General features: G+C 41.3%; 2 protein-coding genes across 12 annotated transcripts in view; one reads left to right on the forward strand and one right to left on the reverse strand.

Annotated features, from left to right (window-relative positions):
• The window catches only part of Med12l (mediator complex subunit 12L), a 316,360-nt gene that overhangs the window by 20,235 nt on the left and 277,558 nt on the right, over nt 1-18,567 (reverse strand). For all 8 annotated transcript variants that reach the window (XM_087899492.1, XM_085676475.2, XM_085676476.2 and 5 more), the window contains 8 exons: nt 16,151-16,240; nt 15,062-15,171; nt 14,729-14,864; nt 13,819-13,980; nt 11,564-11,926; nt 9,811-9,967; nt 8,491-8,726; nt 864-953 (listed from right to left, as the gene is read on the reverse strand). In XM_087899492.1, coding sequence (XP_087755618.1) covers nt 864-953; nt 8,491-8,726; nt 9,811-9,967; nt 11,564-11,926; nt 13,819-13,980; nt 14,729-14,864; nt 15,062-15,171; nt 16,151-16,240 — 1,344 coding nt within the window. The remainder of the gene's footprint in view (nt 1-863; nt 954-8,490; nt 8,727-9,810; nt 9,968-11,563; nt 11,927-13,818; nt 13,981-14,728; nt 14,865-15,061; nt 15,172-16,150; nt 16,241-18,567) is intronic.
• P2ry12 (purinergic receptor P2Y12) overlaps nt 14,129-18,567 on the forward strand; it is a 41,436-nt gene continuing 36,997 nt past the window's right edge. For all 4 annotated transcript variants that reach the window (XM_085676488.2, XM_085676489.2, XM_048424637.3 and 1 more), the window contains exon 1: nt 14,129-14,327. The gene's annotated coding sequence lies outside the window, so the exon portion shown is untranslated. The remainder of the gene's footprint in view (nt 14,328-18,567) is intronic.

Raw genomic sequence — 18,567 nt, forward strand, 5'->3', positions numbered from 1 at the left:
AGACAAGGGTGATACATAATGAACATGCACCAGCCTCAGGACCCTGTAAGTAAACATGGCTCTCCTTTCAGTTGTATACACAGAATAAACTGCCAGCTCCAATACAAGCCTTGCCAGACCAGACCTTTCTGTATAAAAGGAAAGGCATAAGGGTGTAAGGATGCAGAAACAATAAAACTCCGAGGGGAGGGGTGGATAAAGGCCTGCAGTTTTTGAAGGTGAGTGCACCCACTTCTTGAATATTTTCGGCATATAACATACTGTGTATGTAGCAGGTTAATTCCATATGTCACCAAGAATCCTACATCTTTCCTCTTGATCTTACAAAGAGGAGGTTAGACCTCAGCGTAGCACAAAGTCATACAGCTACCGAGCCAACAGCATCTTTACTGTGACCCGACTCATGAGCCCATTATCTTGTCCTACTGTGATTTCTCACAGAAGTTATCTTTGAACATGTAAATTTCTATAGCAAATCATGCCATTACACATTATATCATAAACAACTCTGAGATTCTCAAACAATTAATTAATTAATTAATTAATTTTGAACTATATAAGCATGGCTCATCTCGATCCTCCTGCATCTGCTTCTGGGTGCATGTTACAGGTGTGTGTCACCGCATTGGCTCAAGTGCTCCAATATCCTTCATCAGCAGACAAAATGTCTGGATTTATTTACATTTCTATTTGAGGAATTTCCTGGGCAATTCTGAGACTTAGTCAACAGTTACGGTTCTGAGACTGTGAAGCAGAAGTACGTTCTTGATCTAGTGGCTAAGCAGTTTCCTTGCTCTCCTACCCCCAACAAACGGCACTAAAACACGAAGAAAGTAGCTTCGCTTCAAAGCCAACATGGGTACCTGTGCTTGTTGCAGCCCTGGATACTGAGGGAGCTGAGGGGAGGGCCGTGATTGTGCAGTAAAGAGAGCAGCCTGGTCCCCTGGCTGGCCCTGGAAAACAAAATCAAGACAAAGTCTCTAACTGCAAGAACTTCCATTTGAGCGTCTAAATATAGAACTTACAGATTTCGGACCGGGTTCAAGGCAATTTCCCACTCCAATCCCTATGTGGGCAAACTACTGACTTCTTCAGTCTATAAAGGTTACAAGCAGCAAGTCTCTCAACCAAGACTTTCTCAAATGACTCTCTGGGTACAGGAAGGGCACAAATGCTTCTCTGGGCCCAGAAGAGTCTCTAAAGTGTGTCTCTCCATCACAGGCAGCAGTAGTGGTGGTGATGATGATGATGATGATGATGATGATGATGATAATGATGACAGCAACAACACAAGCCAGTACTGTACTGTTAAAGAATCACCTAGCAAAAACATCTTTTCTTTTGAGTCCTCATTTGGAATCTACTGAGGGCTCATAGCTGAAATGATACACATGATATGAATCAAAAGTTATGGTCATCATAGGAGACTGGTCTGTTTGGACTACAGAAAACAGACATAGAGAAATGCTATGAGGTCCTAGTGACGAGCTACACACAGAGGATGATTTTAGAAAGCCTTCACTTCAAGTATAATTCAGCTAAGATCAGCATTGTTACCAGCGTTAATTGCTAAAAACCACTAGATACACTTGAAAGTGAACATACTGCAAACATGTGCCTTCTCTACAGTATGTTCTAGTAAATGCCTAGGCATGATGGACGTAACTACTGAAACAGTCATTAAATTCCTAATATAGGAAAGTCGTAAAAAGAGGTTAAAAGTAGAGAAATTATATGAACTTCTATTTATTTGAATGAATATGAAAACAAAAAACATTCATTTGACTTTAAACAAAATGTTTTGCCTGCTGTAACATCTGCTCCCCCCCTCCCCCCAAAAAAACCCAGAATTGATTGATTGGTGAATGATTCATGCAAATTGTTTTCTTTTGAACAATATTATCAACCTGACAATCATAATGTTTAATTCAAGTTTTTAATGAATAAAATCCTTACATGCTTGCTTCATAAGCATAAAGCCTTAAGAAAAATTAAAGATTCAGAGGCATTTTTGAACCTTGCTTTACTAAGACAACCGTTAGAGAAACTTTCTATGCAGTAAGCATGTAATAATCCAAATATTTTCAAAGCTGGATTATGCAAATAAAGGTACAGCACCAATGTAGAATATTTATTACCCATCCAAATGCCATAAACAAGCTGACTTACACTCACACCTACTGTTTCTATTCTAATGTTTCTTTGATGTATATTGTGGGTTGGCTGATTCAGAAACCTAACAGTAATGTAATGGAGAGCATGCATTCTTGGATAGCAAAGGCAAAGCCAAAGAGATGAAATATTATAACACACACACACACACACACACACACACACACACACACACACACACACACACACACATATATATATATATATATATATATATATATATATATATATATATATATCCTCAAGAACTGTGCTTTAAAAGCAACCCCAAACCCAACAGAATATATTCTTCATCCAAGAAAGAAAACAGAGATGATGAATTTGGTAAAATCCGGAAACAGCCGCTAGACTTGATCTTAACCAAAAGGTACCTATCCATTTCTACTACCAGTGGGCATTTGGGCTGCTTCTGTTTGGAGGCTATCAGGAATTACGTCGTTCCTGACCTACAGTTTTATGGGCATGTGCCACATGCATTTTTGCTGTGGGAAGCCCTTCTGCCTATGTGTTGCTTTTATTGGTTAATGAATAAATCTGCTTTCAGCCAATAGCTTAACAGAGAAAAGCCAGACTGAAAGAGATCTACAGAGAGAGTAGGCGGAGTCAGAGAGAAGTCATGTAGCTGCTGCTGGGGACAGATGCACCAGAACCTTTCCCGTAAGCCAGAGCCACATGGAGATACACAGATTAATAGAAATGGGTTAACCAAAGATACAAGAGCTAGCTAGCAATACGCTTAAGTCATTGGCCAAGCAGTGTTGTAATTAATACAGATTTCTGTGTGGTTATTTTGGTTCTGGGCAGCTGGGAACAAACAAGAAGCCTCCCACCTACACATTTTTCTTAGAAATGAACTTCTTCAAAGTCAACTGCTGGGTTACCCGGCAGTCTTGCTCAGCTTTAGTTATCCCACCGAGAACATCATTCCTCTTGAAGTATTAGTGCAGAAGCAAAATTACTTTTTTAAAATATAGATTTTTTTTTACATTTTCTTACTTTGTTGGCAGAGGCTGCTTGTTTGTTCCTGGCTGCCCAAAACCAAAATAATCACATAGAAACTATATTATTTGCAATACTGTTTGGCCAATAGCTTAAGCATATTCCTAGAGCTAGCTCATATTCTAAACTAAACCATCTTCATTAATCTGTGCATCATCACGAGGCCAGGGAATACTGGCAAAGTTTCAGTGGACTCCTGCGGAGGTTTCTGTCTCCTGTGGGTGGCTACATGGCTTCTCCCTGACTCTGCCTACTCTCTCTTTATATATCTCTTCCAGCCTGGCTATATTCTGATAAGTCATTGCCTGAAAGCAGCTTCTTCATTAACCAATAACTCCCTACCTCCATGGTGATAACTATATCTGCTTACAAGTCCTTACATGTAAACCTCAACACCCAGAGGCTCTGTCCTGTCAAAGACCTCTTCTTGTCACTGCAAAGGGATGCACTACCAAGACCCTACAGTCAATTGCTTTCTGCCAATAGGTCTCAATAAATTTAAGTTGAATTTATCTTTGGTCTACCATTCTTGGATTTCTAATATAAATGGTCTGGCTTCATTATTACAAACAAGGGCAAAAATGGCTTTATACACTGAATAATATCAGGGAAACATAACACCACACAAATTGAATTGTAACACCTTTTTCTTGAGTCAAAATTCAAGATTCTTTTGATTAAATCGTTACCTATGATGATTGACATTTTAGTGGTAGGAAGGAAGTTCTTACCACCAGAGGAAATAACAGGAATAATTCAAACAACGCAATGCATCATTATAATCAATATTCTATAGTTTTCATAGGACATGTAGAAAATAAAATGCAGTGATGTATTTCATATGGAAGCTGGAATGAGTTCCTCTAGGTTTATATTTAGATATTAAATATGTATTGCGCTAGGAGAGTAAAAATAACTATCAGGAAATCAAATAAAACTGCTCTTATTGAATCCATTCTACCATTGCCAAAGAGCAAACGTGGCAATCTTATTACAGATAATTAATGCGATTATACAAGAAACACAACTGATAGGTTTTTATCCACTTTTAGTGATTAAGGTACTTAAGAGAGGGTGATTCTGTGGGCCAGGAACTTCGACTAAGTAAGAAGCAAGCATGGTGGTAATATAAGGAGATACACACAGCAGGTACCATCTCTGAGCACTCACTATGAACCCGCCACTGCTTCATGGGTTGCTACCCGTGACAAATCACTAGTTTAACAATCGATCACCCTAGTCCTGTAGTAGCACTAGCTAGGGGATGAGACTGCATCAAAGAGCCACGGTGTCATAGATACTGAATCTCTTCCAAATAAAAGACAGTAAAGAAAACAGAGGTCAGTCAATTCCTGGATGAAGCCAGAAACAAAGAATGAAATCAGGTTTTGCTGGAAAATCATCTTTGGTTATGTCAACAGGAGCTGTTGCTATAAGAGACCCTCAATTACAATTATTAGCATTACATGAAGCAGTTAGACTAGACACGAAGACAGCAACTTCAGACATTCATAAGGCCATTAAAGGTGATCTGTAACAGAAAATTGCAGGACTAATGGAAGCTCAGTTCTAGCCTACAGAGGGGACTAGAAGGTTATTCACTATTTCAGTTTTCACCTTGTGTCAACTAAAGAGCAGGATTCTGCAGAAAACATCTCTTTATTACAGGGGAAGATACTGCAGACACTGTAAGGACTGAGATGCTTGCAGGCTTCAACATGTATTGCACATCTCCTGTGCATTTAGGTTTCCCAAATGGGTATATTCCAGAAGCACTCACAGGGACAGCTAAGGCAGGACTGTGTGGGTGAGATTCACACTGCTGAGGATAGGGTTCTCGGGGAGCTCCTGACACCTGCGATGGCTCCACAAATCATGCATGTGTTCATCTATTAAACAGACCTAGATTTCTAACGTGTGCCCAGTAGGCAAAAGGATGATAAGAAAAAAAAAAGACTCTAAAGCCCAATGCCTGGCCCAGTATGAGAAGCCATCATGAGAAGCCATCAAGCATCGCTACAGAAACAGCCACAGCTAAACCTGGGAAGTATCTGGTAAAATTCCAGGACCAGCTATAAACATCTCTTTGTGTGTTTGTCATGAAATGACTAGTGATTAGAAAAAATCAATTGTGTCCAGAATCACACACTGCAACAAGTTATCAATATGATTTATATTTCATACAATTCTACCTTTACTCTAGATTTCAAATGATTATCGAAAGGGGATTCCTTTCCCTCTACAACATATTTTGCTACATTGCAGATATATTAATAACAAATATCACTGAGGTTGTTTGAAAAGGAATGGCCCCCATGGGGTCATATATTTGAATGCTTGGTCATTAGAGAGTGGTGCTACTTGAAAGAGATCAGGAGATGTAGTCTTGTTAGAGTAGGTGTGACTTTGTTAGGGGAAGTATGTCACTGAAAGGGGTGGCCTTTGGGGTTTCAGAAGCCCCATCCAGACACAATGAATCTCTCTCTTCCTGCTGCCTGTGGATCCAGATGTTGAACTCTTGGCTCCTTCTCCAGCACCATGTCCACCTGCATGCTGCTATACTCCCAGCAATGCTGAAAATAACTGTAAGCAAGGGCCAATTAAATGCTTTTCTTTATAAGAGCTGCCGTGGTCATGGTGCCTCTTCACAGCAATAGAACAGTGAAAACAAGTACCTATTTGAAGAAGGGGTCGGAGTTCACTATCCCATAATAGCACCCAAGCACCACGCAGGCACTCTGTGTATCTTGTTTATTCTGCAGGGTTCCTGCCCATATGGCTGCGTAACTACGCGGTTCTCTTTCTTCTGAGAGGGGTTGGAGATTTAGCTCAAGTGTAGGCAGTTACACAAAGACCCTGGCTTGAGGTCGAGAAAAGTTCATAGTCCTCCATTAGCCAATGCATGAAGGAGAATGACATAAAGAGTCTCATCTGGCTGGGCAGTGGTGGCTTACACCTTTAATCCCACCACTCAGGAGACAGAGATAGGCAGATCTCTAAGTTCAAGGCCAGCCTGGTCTACAAGTGAGTTCCAGGACACCCAGGGTGGTTACATAGAGGAACTCTCTTTCAATAAATAAATAAATAAATAAATACATAAGATAAAAAACAAACTGGTTATTGGTTAGGAAATCACTGGGAACGTTTAATTGCTGAAGAATGTTGGGGAGCTGGCTGGTCCTGTGAAGCTGATTTTCTATCTGAGGACAACCTTTAGGATGCTGAAAGTTAAAACAACTCGGATGGAGAACAAAACAAAATCAAAATGCTGGCACAGAATTAGCACGAAAACACACCGACACCTACCAGTGCCTATGCTTTCAATTAGCACAATTCTGCAGAGGAAAAAAAAGACACTGAGGTATGTTTGAGTGTTGGGAGGTGGCCACCAGAGAAGCCTTTTGGGTCACAGGCCTGCAGGGATACTGTTGACTACACTATCTCACTCAGTTCCTTAGTTGTCATGGATATTAGGAAGTGAACCTTAGAGAAAGACGTGTTTACCTGTATGCCAGCGACCTTTGCTCTAGTGCTCAGAACTACTTTCAGTAACTCAAAGCTGAACTCAGCGTGAAAGTGGGGTGCGAGGAAGAGAAGTTCTGCCTTGTGAAAAAAGAGCAAGCAGGTGCAGAAAACAAAGAGGTAAGCTTACTTAGGTTCTATTGTCTTTAAAAAGGAGACAGGTTCGTTCTGGTGGAAGGGTGTGTCTTAAATTCCTCTTAGGAATCTGAAGCAAGATTGCGTCTGCTCACCCTCCAAGCACAGCTAACACTGCAATGAGGTTTTAAATGGTCTCAAACACATTGCCTATTTGAACAAAATCAAGAATATTTTTTAAAGCATTTTACTCGAGCTCTCATTGCCCGTGTGCGCTAAGCAACTCTGGCCCATTTTGCCTGGTATCTAAGTAGTTCAAGCAGTAGGTGAAGTCAGGAAAAACCCAGTCCATAACTTCTGCTTGACATCCTTGCGTAGGCCGGTTCACAGCTCAGTTTAAAAAGGCAACGTAAAGACTGCTTAAAGAATCTGGTCACCTCTTCCTCCTAGCACCAGGTGGAATGCGGATGGGCTTTGATACACAGCAGCCAGGTGTGCAAAGCCAAGACCAGGGCAATTGAAAAGTACCAGAATCCTGGCTACTGTCAAGTTTTCTTATTTCTCTAGAGCAGGACACACATGTAGACTGGGTCACACAAAGGTGCTCACTCATCACAGGGTGGCCGTGGGATCTCAAGAACGACCACATTGAAAATGTTCGTGATTATTTGGGCATAGTAAGTGCTCTATTAGTTATTATTACCCGAACACTGCAACTGGAAAACACATACACACACAAATACACAAACCATAAAAAGCAGAAGCAATCCTACGTCACTCTTTTCGCTCACAAATTTCATTTGCATAGATGTACGGGTTTCACTTGTCTCTATCAAGGTAGGTCTATGTCATTTCCATCACTGCTTATTCAGTACAATCACTGCCTGGAAGGAACAGTGATTTTCATGGCATAAAAGAAGAAACATCAACCAAAAGTTACACTCAAAGGCTTAGCATAGTGAGGTTCTCTTTAATCCCAGCACTCTGGAGGCAGCGGCAGGTGCATCTCTGAATCTGAGGCCAGCCTCATCTATACAGAGAGTACTAGGTCAGCCAGTGCGACTTGGTGAGACACGGTCTTAATGTAGTGAGACCCTGTCACAAAACACCAGAAGAATAGGAGGAGGAAAAAGAAGACACAGCAGAACAAAACAATAAAAATTAATCAAACAAACAAAAACTAACTTAGTATTTCTGCACTGGGCATATACTGTGGGGGTAAAGTGTTACCCAGCATGTGTCAGGCTCTGGGTATAATCTAAAGCACTTCCCACACATACACAATCTCCATATTCAGACCACTGTTTCTAATTTATTTATTGTTTGATACAGATCTTACTGAATTAACACTTAAAACAACGAAAGAGAAAAACACCCAGACTTTAGAGGCACAAAATTAAGTAACAGATCTGAGGATAATGCATAAAAGTAATGCTAAGATGAACATAAACCCTTGTAGTAATTATAATATAGAACAGAGCAGGGAAGTTGACCTCAGAGGTAAAAGGTACAACGTCCTTAGTACTTCCAGCTTCCTCACAAAGTCAATGAGGAAATAAAGAAGTGGAAGAACATTTCTGAACTTGTATAAAGAAAAGACCCCTCTAACCACACGTGTACAGAGATGGGCATGCAGCAAGATTATGCACCACACCCCAAACTCATTCCTAGCTAGAGGAGGGGACCACAGCAGGAGGACTCCAAGGCTGGCTCTGGACAAACCTGCTGGAAAGGCCGAGTCTGGGCCTGCCGGAGGAGCCGCTGCTGCTGCTGCTGCTGTTGCTGTTGCTGCTGCTGCTGCTGCAGAAGCTTCATCTGTAGCAACTGCTGCTGAGATGTGATCGCGTGAAGGGAAGGTGGCTGCAGCATGGCACCCGAGCGCCTCTGCAGCATGTTGGACAAGGCTTGCTTCGTGTTGGTTGGGACATAGGAGCCTGCAGGATCCAATCTGGAGCCACCTAGAAAAACCACCAAAAGGAAGGGGCTTTCTAAGGCAGCAGGTGTTCCTTGATCACGACAAGAAACTTCACTTTCCTTACTTTATGAGCAAGACAGAGAGTAACAGACTGCCCACCAGCTCCAAGTATTAACCTTCGGTTAAGAGCCGCCTGATTTCCAAAAGAGGAAGAGCACCGGTGCGCATGAATAACAATAGTTTAAAATTGCTACGTGAAGGCTGCACTTCGGGGATAAAATGCAGTGCTTGAAACAAAGGCGAGTCTGCAGAAAACCTTGGTCATGTGGGTTGGACAGCCCTCGGGCTGTGCCTATTACTTGAATAAAAGTGTGCCTTGTGCAGTATTTTGCAAAGTTTCCTAAGCCAGGCATAGAAGCTCTCTGTAGCCTATCAGATCTGAAGGCTGTATTATTTAACCTTTATCTTGGCAACATTAAAAGGCCTATTTTAGATATGGGGAACACGGGGAGGGGACTCTAAGTGGGGAAGAAAGAAGTCTCTTTTGTAAGGTGTGTGTTAGAGCTCTGTTTGTTTGCGTGTATCAAGGAATAGAGAATCTTTGGAGGGAAGGAGTGACATTTCCTATAAAGTCACCAACTGGAGAAGTAAGTTTTTCTAATCCTTAAGGATACTGACAAACTGCGAAAGCAAATATGTATTGGATTTTCTTTGTCTTCTGAGCAACAGTGATCGGAGAGATGTTTGTAGAAACTGAAGTCTTCAAGCATTTTAAGTTCTTAAGGTGTTTTCATTCTCTTTCACAAAACAGGCATTTTATACAATCTGTGCATATAATTTCCCTGCCTATTAATTTAGGAGACAGGCTCTTACTATGTTGGCAAGGCTCTGTGATTTTCCTGTCTTAGCCTCTACACTAATAGCTAGGACAACAGACGTAAGCTACTAAGTCTAAAGCTACTGATCCAAAGCTTTATCTTACTTCAGAAAACAGAAAAATGAATTGCGACTGAGTACTGGATTACCCGAATTCTCATTTTGTGGTGGATAAAAGTTAGGAGCGAAAAGTTTTTGTCCCTAAATTGCTGCCCAGCGTGTTCTGCCAGCGATGTGTGTCTCATACCCACCTGGGTTCAGGGACTGATTCTGAAGGAAGAAGCCGGGCTGCTGGGGCTGGCTCACCAGGTTGTACCCCCACAGTGCAGGCTGCGGGTGATGCATCATTTGGGAGGACATGGGCGAGTAGTTAGGAGGCACTCGGTACATGTTGCTCTGCTGATACTCCTTCAACAGAAATATCATTTTTAAAAAATTTAACTTAATACACCACGCACAGTTAATCAATATAAGTTCGTCCCATTCAGTTATGTGAGACTGTTCCATCCCAGAACCCAAGGCTATAGTTCACGAAAAGGAAGGGAGAGAACATAAATGGTAACTCATTTCCTAGAAAGTACTCATGCAAATTAAAATTTTTCTTTGATTTAAAAAGCAATACTATTTACCTAGCACATGTAAGGCCCTATGTTCAGTCTCCACCATCTCCCTACCATCACCACAAAAAACAAGAAGCTCCTCACAGGAGACATTTAAAAAGCTAAAAGCATATATCTGGATAAGAACTGGGTCAGAAAGGACCATAGTGCGTCAGAATTACTCCAGGCCTAGACAGCAGCGTGCCCACAGCTTTCAGGGCAGCCATTCCCCAAGTCCCCATGCCTTCTCCTCCTTCTAGCAGGTACAGACTCTAAGGGTCACACCAGGAAGTCTCAACTTCACCATCCTTCTTTCTATCTAGCGTGGCCCTGGAGGATGAGGGATAAGGACAACCTCAGAACCCTTCAATTGGACAAAAGGATGTAATCCCTCTGGGACGAGGCAGTTGCAGGAGGGGGATCTGAGGGGACTTAGGTAAGGCTTTTGTATGGGAAGAGAAGAGAAGCCTTCATCCGTGTGGTGTGGTGGGACCGAGTGTCCCAGGTTTGAGCGTGGGCACTGGTGGTCAAGTGGCATCAGAAAGCAACAGCAGCCATCTCTAAAAGCATCTTTGTTACCAAGCTATCCGCTAGAATGATTCGATGTGGGCACAGGCGAATGTAAGGACTATTGCTCACGGACAGCTGAGTCCCCATCAAATACGAACATTCTTTTATTCTACAGAAAGTGACCTAAAATTTCTCTCTCAAGCGAAGCCAGGTAATTTCAAGGAGAAAGCTTTTTTAAATATTGCGTCTCATATGCTATAAAATAATTTCTGAATTATCATCTAAGAAGCCTCTGGTACAGGGAAGGAAAAGAGAAAGGATATGAGACGATTTTAAATTGACTTAAATTTAAATTCTAAACTACCTGTTATAAGATCTGAAAATATGTTAAAGCCTACTTGGGATAGAAGATACAAGGACAAAGAAAGAAGTCTCAGGACCACTCTGTTGGGCAAATCAGATGCAAATTCATTCAGAGAAAAATGAAAGGAACTTTTTAATGTTACTTCACTACAAATGTCAATCATTCAAAATAAGATACTTAAATATACCTATTATATTAATAAAAGTGTTTAAGTGGGTAGAATCATATATCCCTGAAAAATTAAAGTTTTAAACCTGGAGAATTATGAGGGTTAGTTCCTCAATATTATCCACTACTGAAGTCTTTAAGGTTAAATAGTTATGAAGAGTTGAGAATAGAAAATCAAAAGCTTTAAGTCTGCCATCCACGAGAAATCACAGAGCATCATTTCATTTATTAGCAGAGACACGTGTTAGGGAACTCTGTATGAGAAGGCTGATGCCACGCTTAGTAAGGTGTCTAGGAGTACAGTTTGGCCATGGGTAAACCTAGATGCCAAGGAGCCAAACTCCTCCTCCATCCCCCACTCACATCAATGCGTGAGCTTGATTTTGTCTTACGCTTCCTTCCCTTTGTCTTCTTCTCTTCGTCAGCTGCAGTTTTTCCTTGATCTGACAGTTCGGCTGATTTCCTTTCTGGTTCCTGAGACACTGGAGACGTGGGCTCTTCCTCTTCTTCCTCAGGAGGAAGGGGCAGTGGTTCAAGGTAGTAGCTTCGGGGCTTAGGCATGGTGTGTGTGTGGTACAGAAGGAAGTGGTGCTGCTCCTCGTATTTTAGCACCTTCCGGTCCACACGGACAGTGCCGAACCAGGCCCAGGACAGAGGAGCTGGGTTCTTCTGACCCTCAAACAGGTCCCATGGGGACACCTTCTGCTTCGTAGAGACCTGGAGACCCTACAGGAAAACAGCGTTCTGTGACAGTACACTCAGGCCTTTTCCCAGCTCACAGGACAGGCATGTAAACATGTGGTTGCCATGGGATAGGGGACTCAGCAGACGGTAATGCTCAGCTAAGTCAGGAGACCTGGAGTTCCGAACTTTGGGAGTTCAGCTCTCTAGTTCTCTCTACCATCTGAAACTGCCTCAAGGCATCTCAAGGTAACCTAGACTATTTTACTACAAAACAACACTTTCTTTCACTTTTAGCTTTTCTAGAAAATGTAAGTTCTCAAGTATCCTGTAAAGAAGTTGGTCTCAACAATCCCCTAAAAATATTTATGTTAAGATGATTTATGGTTTGTTAATACTTTTAAAAAATAAAAATTAACCACTACTTGGGAAAAAAAAAGGTGGCCTCATAATACAAAATTATTTACTCATCTCAGAAACCTCTTCATTATTTTTAAGATGGTGTAAAATCTTAAAAATCAATATATAGTCTGCCTCTGTTTGGGCTTATATTCACTTCAGTTCAATCTATATGGACTTGATTTAGTATGTGGACTTCTCATGCACCTAACATCGTGTTCTTTGAACAAAATGGTGTGAGAAAACTTAATTACAGAACCAGGTCCACCACGAATCAAGTCTTTTTTTTTTTTTTGCTTTTTAAAAACTTTTTAAATTTATTCTTTGTGTATATCACCAAATCAAGTCTCTTAACGCCAATGTAATTGTACTGAAAACAAAACAGAATACTTTTATTTGTAACCATCACTGGTGACATTTCTGGGTAACATCTCCAGTACACCGATTCAAAGACACTTCTAAAAACATGTCCCAGGATGTGAGCATGCCTGTTCTTGCCTCTGCTGCATCTGGAAGAGTGGCTTCCTCTATCACCACTAGTAAGGTCACACTCCCGGCTGCTGCCTCATGTGGTGAATGCATTCTCCTGAGCAGAGCTCCCATCTGAATGGGTCCTGGCTGCCTACATCTAGAAAGCCCAAGTCATCCTGACTGTGACTAAGGGGCCTTTTCCCTTCCCTTGACCACACTGCTATGGGATGTAGGCTGCCTCTGAATTCTGATGACATCACTTTTCCTCTATGAGTCACCTCTTCCTCGCCTTGATTTAAACTTTCCCTGCCTGTTTCATTCTTTTCTGTGTAACTCCTCAATCCTCCAGAATGGTCTGCGTGTCCACTACGGTAGGAACCCTGCTCAGACCTACTGCTCCCTTGCCGGGCTTAAACTGTCCCCTCAGAGCCTCCTAGTCCTTTCTAGACCATGGCCCACCAATCCCATTGCGGCTGACCGTGCACCTACTTCCCATTAAGAGCAGGGAATTCCCTTCAACCGTCTAGCTCGGCTGCAGAGTGGCAATGGTCACTCTGTGTTCTTTGAGAGAAGAGCCGATCATTCTTCTGCTATGTTGAAGAACTTCCTAAAGTTTCTTGTATAAAGCAGGTGTCCGTCGGACACTGCTTCACTGATAACACACAGTGCTGTAACACTTAGGAGTTTTACTTAATGAATAATTAAAGTAAAATTGCTCAGTAACTTAAAATACTTATCAACGCCGATTTTCTTACATAGACATACTCTGATTCGTATACTAAAATAAAATCAGAATTGGTGTTTACTTTTACTTCTTTACACTAGGCTTCTACTTAAAACCTCGTCGGTAGATTCCATAAATTTACTTATCCAGAAAAGCATTTTAAATGGAGACCTTCAAGGTATGGCTTCTTATAACGTCAATAGCTATTGTGCTTAAATGACAAAAATAACACCTTGAAAATTAAGAAATGAAATCAAGATGTTTTGTATATCCTCAAAGAATGTAAGAAAGGCCACTTGGCTTCTATAACTAGATATATGAGGGGAAAATCATTTACTCTTGCCTGTTTTTTGTCAATGGAGTCAAATCCAGCAATTTTGTTTCCCTTTGTATCGATCAAAGAACCCATGGGTTCACAAGTGATGACATCACACGTCTGCTTTGGCAAAGGCAGCAGCTGTCGAACCTTGTCAATGCTTTCTGATCGCTTGTCTCCTAGTTCTTTCTAAAAGAAAAAGAAAAAAAAATGTAAAAGCAAGAGAGAAGTGAGATAAAAATTCTGACTTTACAAAGAATGCAAAAGTTCATAAGAAGGAAGTTCTCCAATGACACATTTCCTTTTTTTTTTTAATAGTAGTTTTTTAACCCTCAATGCAGTCTATGGAACAGCGGCAAATCAGACTGGTGAAATGTTTCATTTCTTCTATTCAAGTAGAAAACAGAGCACACACAAAGGCAGCCTTGTTACGAGGACTATCAGAACGCTGAAATGACAGAAAGCCGCTGTTGTTGCAGTCACACAGCGGGAGCCGCAGCAAGGAAACTTCCTCGCACCCAGATTCAGACCGCAAGGTAACCATCAGCTATTTTATTGTACAGTCTTCAGATTTGTGTATTTGCACTGTTCATTTACTGTGTATTTCAAGGACTATTAGTGGGTTATTAAAGGAGCCAGAGTTACAAATTACTAATGCAAGTGCCCATTCTTTTTCACTTGCTTGTACAAATCCAAGCATGGGTTTAACTGAAATCTGGCACTGGAGTTTTGGTTAGATATTTGATAATGCACTTCTAAATCTCTTACAACTTAAACACATTTTATGAATATAAGTTTTTAGAGAAAATTCTTTCAGATAACATACTTGTAATTTTGAAAGACTGGCAAGCCTAGGCAAGACAATCATCACATTATGTGGAATCAAATCAGACCAGCCCATCGACAACTTCAGAACAGGGGCCCATCACAAACTTACTTTCAGTTTCTTTACTAAATTCATGTATGCACGTTTGTTCTCTTCAGATCCCCCGGGGGAAGCATTTGATAGGTCAGAAGCCAATGTCCCGTTGATTAAAACACCCAGCATGTCAAGAACTGTGGTGAATAACTCACTGAGAGGAAAGGAAAACCATTTTACTCTTATAAACAAAACAAGACATACATAATTATCTAACCATTTCTACTGAAAGTGCTTAGTTTTTGATGGCATCTAAGTCAGTGAGTGGCAGAATTTCTGGTCAGTCTATCCAAGCTTGTATCATGCACGCATGCAGCAGAAACGTATAAACGGATTTAAATAAAACCATACTTGTTCGTGTGCATGTCAACAGTTCCCGAAGTAATTATCTGGAGGAGGAGGAGAGCCCAGTCAGTGGTCCCCTGGGTGCTCCGCTGGACTGTGTCAAACATTCCTCCCACCTAGCATACAAAACACAACAAAGGATTTACATCTCTAGGATAAAGCATCACCTCTATTACAACATGTGCCTAAACGTTGATTTGTTAAAATGGAAGAGATGCTAAGAACTAGTTCTTGCTCATGCTCTGGATTACCCTACAGTCTGTCCCATTCAACAGTGTATGTGTTCATCACTCTTTTCGGTTCTTTCAACACAGTAGAGCCATTCAAAACTTAACAAAAAGAGCAATACCTGAGCATTACTGGCTCTCTCATCAACACCGCATAGTATTCAGCTTTAAACGTAATTGCAGATAAATCTGAACAGGAATGAACTGGTTACCTACAATTCTGTCATATTTGTTTATTATTGTTGCCACGTCTGTCATTACAATGCCACCAGAAATGTTTGTTAGGTCTGCCAGCTCCTGTGTGGAGGTTAAGCTGCCAAAACCTAGGCATGCTATCTATACCCAGGGTAGATTTCATTTGAGGTTTGTCCAACAAGAAGAGAAAAAAAAAACACTCAAAGGAATAAAAATGTTTTGAGATCTTTTAGATTTTTTTTTTAAAAAAAAATCCTGTGAGATTTGTCTTTTTCTAACCAATTCGACAGATTTAATCAATTCTGATCAACAGTTTTGAGTTGATGGATTTCATAGTTTTAAGATAAAATACAGTAGAGCCAACCCTCCTATCCCAATAAAGGCTTTTTAGACCTTCCGTTAGCATGGACTGAAGCGGAGGAGAGATCAGATGGAAGGAGCCAAGGGTAGAAAAGAGAATTGGTGCTCACACCACGCCTGTCTAGAACTCAATCCAGACAGGAAGAAAAGTGGCAAGGGAAACAGAAGGTTTAAGAGAAAAGGAAGTGGGTACAGAGACAGAAAGAGGAAGGCTTCACTTTGCCATGCAGATTTTGCCCGCAAAAGAGGTTGAAAGCCGGTGTTGTTTTCTTACACAGAGAGGTGTGATGGAGCCATTTGCCATGGTCCTTACCAGATTTAGCCGGAGCTGCAAAGCCTCGTGCATCATCTGGCGGGCTTTCGTATCATCTTGGTATCTTTCTTCCCTCCAGTTACTTAAAATCTAAGATCAGGAGCAAAAGAAGAAAAACAACAACAAAAATTCCTTGGTTCTTTGTTATGACAATTTTTACGTGTTTAAAGTTAAGCTTAATAGTCACAATTAATCTTTTAGCTTTAACAAATTAAAGTTAAAATTTTATATTTTTTTATCTTTCTCTTCTTTCACACAGACAAAATCCTAGCTACTCTATGATTTATTTACCTGGGTAGCTGAGGGAAGAGAATATTACCTAATTACATATATATATATATACATATATATATATGTATATATAAATTACATATATATATATATATACATATATATATGTGTATATATATATATACACATGTGTACATGTATATTTTGGGGAAAATCCTTTAAAGGGCCATCAAATAAAACACTATTAATTTAGTAATCTAAAGATAAATATTGAAAAGACAAAATTCTGTTTTTCATTGGTCTCATGTTATACTTCTAGAGACATGCTATAAATCCTAGTAGATGTTTTATTTTTGACATCTTACTGGAATTGTTACTTGATATCTAATAAATAATCTTTCCTGATAAAGAGAATACATATACTATTTTCAAAAAAATATAGCCCCTTAGACCAAGACCATTCAAATTTATAAATTGGACTGCTTCTTCATTTCCTCAAGGCTAGCTCTGGGTAGGATTTACTAAAGAAAGGCAAGCGAGGTGGCACATCCCAGAGCCAGAAGACAAGAGCCAATACACTAAAGTCAACCACCAAAACTCTGGCATGCTCTAAACTAACAGTAAATAATCTGCTAAAAGGGTCTGAGGAGATGACTCCACAGGTAAAAAGCTCATATGCAGTGTGAGGACCTGAGATGGAATTCCATTCAATGGTGCAGGAGGAAGTGGCTCCTATAATCCCAATATCCCTAAAGCAAGAGACCTCCCAGCCATCCACAGGCCCCGGAGCATGGAGCAACAGCAAACAGCAGAGACGCTGTCTCAGGGGATGTGCAAGGACAGGACCAAGACCGAGGGTTTTCCTCTGCCTTCTACTTGTATGTCCTGGCACCCGTATCCCTGCATTCTCTCACCCCTACATACTTTCTCTTCCCCTTTGCCACCCCACGCAGTGTGTAAAAATGGACCACTTTACAGGTAACAGGTATCAACCACAGAGCTGTAAGTAAGCTGAGTAAAGAGAATATGTCCCAAATTGTATACAGGGACAACAGCAGCTTCTGTCAATTGAGGTTAACAAGGCAGACAAACACACACCCACACACACACACACACACACACACACACACACACACACACACACAATCACAGAGCTGACACAAAAGCACCGAGAGCTCAGCTTGCTGAGATTCCCCTATCACTCCTCCTAACTGAGAAGCTGAAACTAAAAGGCTGGAAGTTCAAGGCTCACTTGGGCTACTAAGAGAGACAGATGGGCAAGATTTCATCTCAAAATAATGTGCTAAAAATGGACTCAGCGGCAGAAAGATTATCTCGCATGCATGCGGTCGGTCCTAGGCCCAACCCCAGCACAGAGGAAAGGGGGTAAAAGTGAAAAGGATATGACTCCAGAGAGAACAAAGGGACAAAGAATGGGAGCAGAGGTACTTAGAGGGCGGCCACAGCCTTACTAAGGAGGCAAGGTGAACAGAGACCAGCAGGACGGTAGGGAGCAGGCCTGAGAGGCATCCTTGTAGCACAAACACCTAAACCTGAAGGCAGCCCTAGTCCAGAGAGGTTTCAGTAAAAAGGAAACCAGGTGGGAGAAACAGCGAAGGCCCAGCCAGGAAGGGTTCTACGAGGTCAGCCCTGGAATCTAGTGGAGGTATAATGAGAAACACGCATGCTTTCTATTTAAATGGCTGACTCTGGAAGCTAGCCAGAGAAAAGACTTCTCAGAAGTAGTGCCTGTGATGACAAGGCCAAGTAAGCCAAGTGGCCTTGGTCATGTCATCAAATCCCACTTAACGTCACGGGCGGGGGGGGGGGATCCACCTGGAACGTGTCAGGATAACTCATCTCACACCACCAACTTCGCCTCTCCTTGGTTCCACGCTTACTAATCTGTTTCTGCTCCCTAGGATGCCAGGCAGGAGTGACAGAGATCAGCAAGCTAGCTGATAAGCAGTATGAGACAACTTACTTTTGGAGTCTTTATAACCCATCCATGCATAATTAATATAAAGATGCTAGCCTTATGGTGACCATGATGCTAGGCAGTACTGGACACAGGCTGTCTAGTTCTAGCACCTCACGGATAGACATGGTGGTCTAATCTTGTATTTGAAAGGAAAATAGTGAACACCATCGGAACGATTCTGGCCTGGCTTAATAACACACTGCGT

This window comes from Myodes glareolus, chromosome 20, assembly GCF_982192425.1.
Source record: "Myodes glareolus chromosome 20, mMyoGla1.1, whole genome shotgun sequence".
Lineage (NCBI taxonomy): Eukaryota > Metazoa > Chordata > Mammalia > Rodentia > Cricetidae > Myodes > Myodes glareolus.